At 44.9% G+C, this 12,245-nt stretch overlaps 1 protein-coding gene across 1 annotated transcript in view; it reads left to right on the plus strand.

Moving 5' to 3' along the window:
• The window catches only part of LOC119431026 (calcium-dependent secretion activator-like), a 629,635-nt gene that overhangs the window by 564,839 nt on the left and 52,551 nt on the right, over positions 1 to 12,245 (plus strand). The window contains exon 27 of the mRNA XM_049657435.1: positions 10,012 to 10,137. Within this exon, the coding sequence (XP_049513392.1) occupies positions 10,012 to 10,137 (126 nt within the window). The remainder of the gene's footprint in view (positions 1 to 10,011; positions 10,138 to 12,245) is intronic.

Raw genomic sequence — 12,245 nt, forward strand, 5'->3', positions numbered from 1 at the left:
AGGGAACAGCAAACCACCGCTAGATGCAAAGGCCCGGTTTTCAGCAAGGTAGGGCGCAGTACAGGCTCCGTCGGATGGGTTCCAGGCACGAACAGGAAACGGTCCGATTAGTGGAAGAATCTGGATGTAAAAGAAGAACGGTCTCAGCAAGGACTGCGTCATTGCTGCTATCCCATGCCCACTGATGAGGGTCATCATCGTTGGCCTATTTATATGCGCACCACAGGGTGACGCATGCGTCGATGCCGTTGGTTTGATGAAAGATGCGGTGCGATGATTCCGCTGACATTTCTGGCGTGCAAAGACGAAGAAGGGAACAGCAAACCACCGCTAGATGCAAAGGCCCGGTTTTCAGCAAGGTAGGGCGCAGTACAGGCTCCGTCGGATGGGTTCCAGGCACGAACAGGAAACGGTCCGATTAGTGGAAGAATCTGGATGTAAAAGAAGAACGGTTTCAGCAAGGACTGCGTCATTGCTGCTATTCCATGCCCACTGACAAGGGTCATCATCGTTGGCCTATTTATATGCGCACCACAGGGTGACGCATGCGTCGATGCCGTTGGTTTGATGAAAGATGCGGTGCGATGATTCCGCTGACATTTCTGGCGTGCATAGACGAAGAAGAAAACAGCAAACCACCGCTAGATGCAAAGGCCGGGTTTTCAGCAAGGTAGGGCGTAGTGCACGCCACGCGCCGTCAGATGGGTTCCAGGCATGAACACGAAACGGTCCGATTAGTGGAAGAATCTGGATGCAAAAGAAGAATGGTCTCAGCAAGAGAACTGCGCCATTGCTGCCATCCCATGCCCACACTGCTTATAATTATGTGTGCTTATCATTATGCTTATTCTTGATGTGTTCCGCACATTTAGAATGTGCGATTTGGGGAGTATTTATATGTATTTATATATAAGTACAAGAAGCTGCATCAATGGTATTGCAAACTTAGTTGCAAACACTTGAGTTGGCAATTTTGAAATGTGATCTACAACATTTATTTTGGCAGTATCTTGATGAATCCAATATTTCTTAAGTTAGGCAATTGGTTTGTAAAAATTGACTTTGCAAAAGCAAAAAAATGCCGCGGACTAGGTCTTGTGTTCGTGCGGTCCTCAACAGTACTGAGTTTGTTTCAGCCCACTAGCAGACTTTGTTGTTTTTAAAACCTTGGTTACTTTAACCTGGGACACCCTATATAAGCCAAATGATATTGCTTCTTTTAATATAGACGATGCTGTGGCGTATTTAACAGGCTTTATAATTGAGGCTGCCACAAAATGTATCCATCAGGCTAACGGACTGGCGAATAAACGTTGCATCCTGTGGTGGCACAACAAATGTCAAAACACACGGAAAAAAAAAAAAAAAGAAGTACAAGGCTTGGGACAACTTGACGACTGTCCAACCGCAAAAAACTTGATTAATTTTAAGCAAATAAACTCGCAGGGTAAAAGAACACGTCAACGTGCAAAGCGAGAGAGCTGGGAAAAGTATATCTGCAGTATCTTATTTTGATGAGAAGAAAGTGTGGAACAGGGTAAATAAATTAAAAGGCCGGGGCCGTTATTAATTACCCAAGGCCTTGAAGTTGAGGCAGATTTTCTAGCTGAACACTTTGAACATATTGTGTCGTACTGCATGCAAACTTTTATGTGGTTCAAAGAACATGCAGAGCGGCAGCCCCTTAAATGCAAGTGTGCCTGAAATGAGGCATACCATTGAGTTTAGCTGATGTTCAGGCACCTCTGAATAGTTGTAACGTATTATTTATCGGATATCTTGTCGGGGTTGGAAGATCAGCAGGTCGGTTGGCTTTGGGAGCCCTCGGTAAAACCACAAATGAGGCAGTGCAAGGTGACATGGGTTGGGCCTCTTTTGAAGTCAGAGAAGCACAGAGCAAAATTAGTCTTGAAGAAAGACTCGGGAACATGGATGAAAATAAATGGGCGGCTAAAGTGCGCAAGTATCTGTACCTGAAAAACGTGGACACAGAAGGGAGGAAGAGGTCAAGGAAGCTGGCTACCAAGTACAGGATAATCGAAACTGTAAATAGACAACCAGGAGTCATCAGAAGGAAAGTGAGAGAAATAGACACCGTGAATTGGATGCAAAGAATGGAAACAAAAAGGACAATGGAGATTTACAAGAATGAGAAGAAAAAAATTAGAAGGGAAAATTTGAGGCTCGAGCCGGTTGCCTAAGGACAAAGACATACCAGAGCTAGATGAAGCATGTGTTTGCAGCAGCAAAAATCCGGTCAGCACATCCTAATGGAATGCGAAGAGATTCACCCATATATAATGTACACCTTCCAGAAGCGCTTGGGTTTAAAGTGGATGGAAGGGTCAACCGGTCAGCAGTCAAGATAAACAAGAGACGTTTAGAGTATTGGTGGGAAAGAAAAGCAGGGAAGAAATTGATATGACTCGATTTGATCTCTTAGTCATAGGTGGAAGTATAAGGCAGATATTGAGGGAAAAAAAAGATTAATGAAATTTATACAAAAATGCTAGATAAAAAACATGTGTAGCATACCTGATTGAATCACGCAGGCTAGATGACTATTTGTCACCGCCCCATTTCAAAGGGGATGCCATTAAGTTGTCATCATCACATTTATTTATTTTTATATAATTTATTTATGAATCTCATATATACAGGCAAAGGTGAGAGGGATAAGATGAGCTTGTATGGGCCACTTACGGTAACATCGTTGATATAGAATCAATCAATCAACCATATTTTTATTTCCTTTGAAAAGGAGGACGACGAGACTAAAAGCTAAAACAGCTTGACGAGGTCCCGACCCCTTACAAGTTGGCGAAACAGCAGAATAACAGCCTGTCATACATAAGAATTGCAAAGTGGACAAGCATTAGAGAGTGACGAGGATTACAGAATGAAAATAACAGAACGGCAAACAGTCGCACAAGGAAGAAATGGCAGTACAATTAATCAACAACGTGAACAGCAGCGGTCAACCAGAACAGGAAAAAAAATGGAAGGCATATACTAGTCTTACAAATAAATAAGCTGGCAAAACATTTGATAATAATGTTTTGGTTGCAGGAAGGACCAAAATCTTGTAGGTTTAATGTGTTTAGCAGCAAAGGTAGTGTGTAAGACAAAGATTGTTCGTCATAGAAAGTTCTAGGTTGGGTACGAACCATATCTCTTTATGTCTAATCTGACAAACACTTGTGTTGATGTGTAGTCTTGCCAGGTGAATTGCATCATCAATACCAAATTTAACGAAGCCTTTATAACAAAACATGAACCTGTAATTGTAAAAACAAAACATAGGAAGAATTTGATATTTAGAAGAAAGAGGTTCTGTGGAGTAAGTAACATCAGCTATGTAACGCACAAGGGCTCTTTTTTGCAGAGCTTGTGAAAGTTTCTCGCACCACTTGTGCCCCACACCAGGATGCGCATGAGCATTATCTTCACCTTAGTAGGGATAATGCGTCAAATACGTGCAATGACGCCAGTGGCAGATGACAATTTGGATTGGAGGTAATCAACATGCTCATTTCATGTAAGGTGCTTTGAAAAATGCACTCCAAGGATACTAACAGAATCTACCTGCTCTAATTGCTGACAATTCAGACACATATTAGTGGTCAACGTTTTACCTCTAGGCATGTATAAAATTACTTTCATCTTCATAGGGCTGATTTTTAAACAGTTCATCGCGGCCCAGCATTCTAAATCAGACAGCGTCTTGTTAGCCTTTATTTCTGTATCTGATTCCAAGTTGCCTGTAATAAAGGTGGTTGTGTCATCAACATACGAAACAAATGTAGCGTTATCTGTGCAGTGTATAATATCATTTATGTAAATGAAAAATAAAAGTGGCCCCAAAATGCTGCCTTGTGGCACACCAGTGATAACTGACTTCCTTGAAGATATCGCGTTACTAGTATCTACCAACTGTGACCTGTTGGAAAGATAAGGAGTGAGTGGGGGGCACACCGTACTTTTCTCATTTGTTAAGAAAGATAGAATGATTAATTAAATTTGAGAAATCTATGTATATGCCGAGTGCCATATGTTTACGGCTGAATGCATCTATAGTAATATCTTTTTGACTCAGGAGGGCTGTATCCATAGAATGGTGCTTTCTAAAACCATGTTGGAAGTCTTCAAGCAAGTTGTCACGGTTAAAAAATGATAGTAATTGCACATGCATTATTTTCTCAATACCTTTAGAAAATACTAGAGTTATTGATATAGCCGATAATTACTCAGTGAAGTTTTATCACCGTACTTAAAGACGGGAACAATGCGAGCAATTTGCATATCCTTGGGAAGGTACCTGTAGACAATATTATGTTGTAAATATGGGCGAGAATAATATCAGGCACATACTTCACAGGGCGAATCTGGATACCGTCGGCATCTAATAGCTTTGATACAAGAAAAAAACTTCAGGGGAGCCAGGAAAAGCGATGCACCATTCCTGTTTACTGGTAGAAACTGAGCGTAGTTGTTGAGGTTGTGATCGACGTCCTGGTGGGGTGTGTGGGGTCTCACACATGCTCTTGGGACAAAGGAACGATAACACAGTAGTGCAAACAATCAAAAGGGCATTTATTGCACCTTTCATACACTAATGCACACTAGCCGAATTACAACCAATAGAACATTCACATGGGCGCGCGACAAATCAAGGAAGTCCGACTCACCGCGACCCGATAGCGAGCGAATATGTTCGCCCCATGCTGTGACACCATCGCCTAGTCGTTCACGTGTACAGTCACGCGAACGGTGGCGTGCTCGAACGATCCGTGTTCGTCCATACCGGCGTCCTGCTTAACCTCGCGTGACGTTTGCGCGAAGCGGGCCGGCGCACACGCGAAGCGTTCGTGCGTGTTGGTTGCCGATTCCAAGCCAAAGAGGAAGCGCCCTCGACCTTGCTCTCACAAGTCACCTCGCCGTTCGGTGGCGTTAGCATCGCGACACTCGCGCCATCTCTCGCAATGTGCCGCAACCACCACGACCGCCGTCGGGACTTAGCCACGCGGTGAAGCCGGATTACAGGAGACGCGTGAGAGTCACGCATCCCCACAGGTGCTAGGGTAAAGACTTCATTAAACACGTATGCATCTCTGGAAAGTTGCTGCCCATCATGATACAAAATATGTGGAATAGCCGAGTTGGAGTTAGGCTGTAATAATGCATTCAATTTGCGCCAAAGCACATCACTTTGTTGGTTCGCTAAATATTCCTAAAAAATAAGCGTCTTTGTCATCCCTAAGCTTATTTGTTAAACTCTTTCTATTTTTCTTAAACTCTCTAGGCAAGGCTTCATCTCTAGATTGCACAAATTTCAGTGCTCCAGAAACGGACAGAGGCAGAAAGCCAATACGTAGAACATTTATCTCAAACAGAAAAAAGATGTTATTGAAGAAAAACAAACAGCAAACTACACTGACACACTATAAACAATATACATACACAAACACTCGAAAAACTAGCTATACATATAAAAACAAACAAGCCCTCAACTACATATGGTTCCTTGGCTCAACTAACCAACGCGAAGTCACGAACAAACGAACGTTCTGACCGTCACCAGTCGTGTCGTACTCCGGCCCAGCGTGGCAAAGGACGTTGGCCTGCGTGGTTCCGATGCAGAGTGGGCGTCGACCTCCGTCGAGAGCGATGAGGTTGTGTTCTTCCGCAGAGACCCGCGTGGCACAGGACGCGGTCTGGGCCAGTCGGCCGTTGTGCGGGTGACATGGCGATTGCCTTCGTGGCAAAGGGCAGCTTGGGGCTGGACCGGGGAACACAGCCACGGCGACGCAGTCGGGGCTCAGGAGCTCGAGTTGTCGCTGGCCAACTCGCGAACGTGCTGCTGCCTCTCGTCTCCAGAGCACAGCTGGAGATGCAACTGCTTGTCGACCACGTCAGCAATGCCCGCTCATCATCGCCTGCGTCCCCTTTTTCTTCCTTTCTTGCCTTTTTTTTTCTCGCCTGATTTTTATTATCATATCATAAGAAGCCAACAAACAATGACACCAAGGACAACATAGGGGAAATTACTTGTACTTACTAATTGAATTAAAGAAATGATAAATTAATGGAAATGAAAACGGATGAAAAAACAACTGTCCGCAGGTGGGGAACGAACCCACGTCTTTGCATTACGCGTGTGATGCTCTCACCATTGAGCTACCGCGGAGCCGTTTTCCCATCCACTTTCTGGGGTATTTGTGTTCCACAGCTAGAATTAACCCTGGGAGTGTTAGCCAGCACCAGTTGTTTTTTCATCCGTTTTCATTTCCATTAATTTATCATTTCTTTAATTCAATTAGTAAGTACAAGTAATTTCCCCTATGTTGTCCTTGGTGTCAATGTTTGTTGGCTTCTTAGGGCATCCCCACCAAGGTATTTCCAGAGCATTTTCATTCGACTTGAAGGGTTTGATTTCTACGTTGAAACGCCCGGTTCATTTTGCGAGAGTCTTACTTCGTGATCCTTGAGTTTTGCGAACAGGGCATTTTCCAGATGCTGTATTCTCCAGATGAGAGTTTTCATTTTCCAGCTGACTGACAGATGTTTACATTTCCTCGTAGTTCGCAAATTCCATGGATCCTTTCAAGGCAGTTCTTTAAATTCATTCTTTAACTCGCGTTTAAGTTCCTCAAACAAGTTGGAAAGAAAGCTCTTGCTTGCCTGCCATTTCCACCAGAGTGGGAGATAAAAGGAGAGAACAAAACGCGAGCAAAGTTTAGCAGCGTGGGAATACAAGAAATAAATGTGCGTGAACAGGAATGTGGCAGCACCAGCTACGGTCCATCCCACTATTTCAAAGATGGAAACTTGTACAGGTGGAAAGAAGTGCATGCGGCTGCAACTGCTGCTGCCAACAATGCATGCCAGAAAATTAGGATGGGTGGAGATGTACTGGGGGGAATGGCCAGGCTTAGAGGATAATAATAACTCGGTGCATGCTCACAGTAGACCTTCTTTATGGATATAATTTAGAGATATTAAAGGAGCCTATGACAACGTAGACAGGGAATTGTTATGGGGTATTCTCAAGCACGAAGGCATAGATGACGATTTCATGGAGCTGCCAAGGGAGATGTATAGAGACAACCGAGCACAAGTTGTATGGGGAGGTCAAAAAGGTAATGAATTGGTGGAAGTTCACCAAGGACTGAAGCAAGGATGTCCTCTGCCTCCATTGTTCTTCACGCTTTATGTTAAGGGCATAGAAAGACGACTGGAAAACAGTGAATTAGGTTTTGATTTAACCTACATGCGTAATGGACAAATGGTGCAACAGAAGGTCCCTTGGACTGATGTATGCAGAGGACATAGTGCTACTTGCTGACAGGGTGAGAGATTTACAGATACTTGCGAATATGTGTGGCAACGCAGCAACAAATCTAGGCCTTAACTTTAGCACAAAGAAATCAGGAATTACAATCTATAATGAAGAGACGAGTAATTACATGGTGTCACTTGATCAGCAAGTCATACCGATGGTCAAGTAATATAAATATCTTGGCGTATACGTAAATGAATGAACGGCTTACTGAAGCACCCACCAAGATAACATGAAAATAAAGGGGAAGCAGAATGCAACAGTAATAGAGCATTTTGGGGCCACAACAAATATGAGGTAGTGCGTGAAATCCAGAAATGAGTAACCGCGCCAGCGCTACCGTTTGCGAATTCCATTCTTTGCTTAAAATCGGATATCTTGTCGGGGTTGGAAGTTGGCAAAAGATCGGTTGGCTTTGGGAGCCCACGCTAAAACCACAAACGAGTGCAGCACAGGGTGACATGGCCTCTTTTGAAGAACAAAATTATTTTTGAAGAAAGACTCGGGAACATGGATGAAAGTACCTGAAAAGCGTGGACACAGAATGGAGGAAGAGGTCAAGGAAGTTGGCAACCAAGTACAGGATAATCGAAACTGTAAATAGACAGTCATCAGAAAGAGAGAAATAGGGACAGTGAATTGGATGCAAACAATGGAAACAAAAAAGGAGAATGGAGATTTACAAGAATGGAAGGAAGGAAATTAAAAGGCGACAAAGAAAGAGACAACACGAAGTGGTGTTGTCTCGGTGTATACCGCTTCGTGTTGTCTCTTTCTTCATCCCGTTTGTTTTTTACATTAACTTCCCAAATCAATTTGCTTTGTACATTCACATGACACTAAATAGTAATTAAAATTAAACTATGGCATTTAACATACCTAAGCTGCAGAGCGGCTTATGGAGGACACTGTAAGGAAAGGCCCCAGATTAGTTCTGACGACCTGGCATATCTTACCGTACTCCTAAAGCAGGGTAACAAGTGTTTCTGCATTCCTCTCTCATGTAAATTTAGGCGCCGCCACTTGGTACGGTGCCACTGAGCCGCCGTGATGGGTATGGTGACAGTTGTAGGCAAAGTTCACCTTGTGTATCGTTTAAAGCTACAGTGTAAATAGGGCGCAAGTGGGTACCTTCACGACAATGTAGTACAAATTTTTTGTCCGAAGACCAATCATTTAAGCGAATTATCATATCGGCACCAGGAAAATGTGAATCATCTGTGATAAAATGTACACTTTCAAAGAGTAATAAATTTTTGTGGCTGTTTGATCTGTGGAAGAGGCACACTGTTATGAAATCACTACATGCTGACTTAAAGGAACCGTGCACTCGGCAACAACGCTATGTTGTTTTGCAGGGACGATTTTACTTCCTAAGCACAGTTAGTAGATGCTGTCACTTCAAAAAGTAGCAATATACAAGCAGCGCCCTTACGCAGAGAGGAACGTTTTTTGCCCACCAGCGCCCACTTCGGAGTGACGCTGTCAGGTATGTCGAATAACCCCAGGTGTGTTGTTGAGGGACGTCGTACCATTTAATAAATTTCTATTTTCCCCTGTGACATATATAAAATACACTCAAAGGGGCCCGAAAATTTATTCAAATTAAATGAGCTTCAAATGAAAAGGAGCTCACCGAATGGGGGACTTATGTGCAGCGCTGCATTGGGCAACGCATGTGCACTTAGCTTACACACGAGTGGTGAGTTACGGAAGGCGGCAGCACGGTGCATGCTGCCGTGAAGCCACATATCTAGGCAGAAATTTACTGCTGTGAAGCGGCACATTGAGGCAAAGCCGCACTTTGGCATTACTGTTAAATTTTTTTAATGTTTATTGCAAGTTATAGGCACGCAAATACAGTACTTGTAATGGGACGCGGGAGAAGCAGCTGGCATGCAGCCGCACTTCTGGGTTGAAGGTGCCGTCTCAGGAGTTGGTGCACTTCTGAGAGCATGTTCGACGGTATGGTGTGTTCACAATAACCATTTCAAACATTCATTTGTTCTGATTACCGGGTGTTCTTGCGCTTGAAATGCACTTTAGTTTTGACAGGACCACGGCATCAGTAGAAACAGCCGGATGTTGGAATTAACAAGATTACACTGTAGGAAAAACGTGGACACAGACATGCACGAAGCACTGTGTGTGCCCTCATGGTTTTTTTGAAGGGCACTCCTTGTAACTAGGCTATCATCAGTACCGCTTCAACAGGAACTGGGTATGGTGGAAATGTGAATCCAGTGTATCTGGTGCATTTTTGTGCATTCCAGCACCTTTGAAGCGCATTCTGTCCCACTGGGATCATGCCCAGCGCACCATACGATCACTTTTGAACTTTATGTGTGAGACGGGCTTAGACGGTTGTCTCTAGGAACTGTGCAGTGTGCAGTGCGCGATATGTGTTTGTGGGATGACATTCTGTGTGGACAACACTACTCCTGCGTGTAGTGTGTGAAACGTGCACAACCGCGTATTGGACAACGTGTGTAAATAGTAGCTCATTGTACGATATCATAATCACCTGTCACCTACCTCTCTCTGTATCTCCCACTTCCCCTTACCCCAGTGAGGAGTAGCAGGCTAGAGACACGCTCTCCAGGCCGACCTCTCCTCCCTTCTCTTCATTAAAATCTACTCTCTCTCTCTCTCTCTCTGTCCCACTGGTGCAGTACCGGCAGGGCATGTCCAGTTCAGGCAAGGAAGTGGGCCAGCAGTACATCAACTCTGTGCGCAACAGCATGGAGCAGCTTCGTCAGAAGGTCAGCGACGAACTCTGGGTGCTCGCCCTGTTCGAGGTAAGCACCACAATGTGGTAACGACTGCACTGGTGTTGAAGAAATCTGTTGCCAGACTACCTTCCAAATTTGATGGACACCATCAAATATAGCGAACACAATGTGGTCATTTCAGTGGCACGCAGACCAGGAGAATAGCACATATATCTCTAGAGCACTGCACAGGCCGAATGTCTAGACCTGGCCCGCAACTGTATGAACGGGGCCCACCCATGGGAGGAACTCAGTGCCTCAAAGGAGTATTGACACAGATTTCTTGGGGGCTTCATCAGCAGCTATTGACCCAGTGATCATGGTGAAGAAACTCGTTTGCACCAATGTGCGACAATTGTTATATGCTCGTATGTTATGACCAGTTGCAGTTTCAATTTCAGAGAGCACTTCGTGCTCTCTGAAATTGAAACTGCCCCGTGACATATGAGGCATGCTTGGAAGCAGCAATGATAACGTGAGCGCGCAGACCTGTGATGCACGCTAGTGCACCATCTACCGTACCATCTATTAATTTTCCTGTATCATCTGCTAGTTTGATGGAAAACCTGTGCATTGCAGCGCCATTGTAATGCTTAAGAGAGTAACCTGTTGGGCTTGTTGGTTGAACATCGTAGAAGGCTACAGCGTGGAACCAAAGAAGACACGAGAGGCATTCAAAAAACAGCGCTGTGTCTGTGTTTGTGTGCCTCTCCTGTTTTCATCTTTGTCGGTTCTGTGCTATGGCCTTCTACGATGTAATGCTTAGTTGAGAAGAAGTCTATTACGGAGTATAATCTTGCCACTAGAGAGTTTTAGTGTGGCTGAAAACTTCTTACAATTTTCGGTTTACTGGGTTACCGGAGGGATGTACGGCAGGATGCATGGATGGATGGTATGAGTGTTCCCTTTGAAACAAGGTGGTGGGTTGCACCACCAAGCTGTTGTTATTATTGTTTTGCCTAATGCCCTACCTATCATCAAAGCACACATGCACGCACACACACACACACACACAGAGAAATCCCAGCGTCAAACTTTCTGAACCACTACTGGGAACTTTGTTCTTGTACGCCTCCGTTGTTTGTAGTCTCCATACTTTTATGCCACGAAACGTCCAATCGCCTCTTACTAATCTCTAATGCGGATATGTTTACTTTCCCCCTGCTTCAAGGGCTTCAAGGAGGCCAGAGGAGCCTAAACCGAAGCTGGGTAGATATCTTCAGGTTCTCATAGAACACACTCCATCATTTTTGTCGGAGATTAGCAGACGACGAAGAAAAAGAATGAATCGTGGGCTGCTGCCTCCACGCCTGGCGCCAAGAAGTGCGTGCACTGTTATCATCATCATGATACTTTTTGTGTTTGTCTCTCGCCATTAAAGGTGTTGTTGAGTGTATCACGGTTTCGTCTTTTCTGGCGACGCGGCCGAGTGGCCGGCGTTCCGCAACATATGGAGCCAAAACCCACGGACAACGAGTGGATCCCAACGACGTGGATAACAAGCCCCGGCACCGACGAGTGTCTTCTAGAAACTGCAGCCGGAGCAATCTGATCCTTCGGAACCGCACCCAGGGAAGCACCACTCGGAACCAGCTACCTTACGAGCAAGTAAGCCACAAACCTAACAAAACATGGACCACCTGAAAACTAAATGCTCTGCTAGACGAACCCAATCAACGAAAATCATTAATGAGGCGACAACGCTGCTGGAGAGCGGCTGCAACGACCGCACGGCATTCATCAAGGTTATAGACAAGCTCGTCGCCAGTCGTGACGAGCTTCGGAAGATCAATGCCGAGCTTGAGGACGTGATTCCTGTCGAGGATCTTGAAAGAGAGTACGAGTCTGCAGCGCATTATGATGACCAGACGCTTGAGACCCTGACACGCCTCCGGGCCGGCTCGAAGATCCATTGGCAGCACGGTGCAGACTGCTCCCTCGACGACGCTCAATACGCCACCTGCCCCAACGACAGTTGTGTCGCAGAGCTTCGGACCTCGTCTCCCAACGCTGACCATCAAGCCTTTCCATGGGGACGTGAGTCAATGGACGTCGTTTTGGGAGCAATGCAATGGCGCTGTCCATGCAAATACAGCTCTGCGCATGACTGATAAATTCTACTACCTCCACAACTA

The sequence above is a fragment of the Dermacentor silvarum genome, chromosome 10 (genome assembly GCF_013339745.2).
Source record: "Dermacentor silvarum isolate Dsil-2018 chromosome 10, BIME_Dsil_1.4, whole genome shotgun sequence".
Classification (NCBI taxonomy): Eukaryota; Metazoa; Arthropoda; class Arachnida; order Ixodida; family Ixodidae; genus Dermacentor; species Dermacentor silvarum.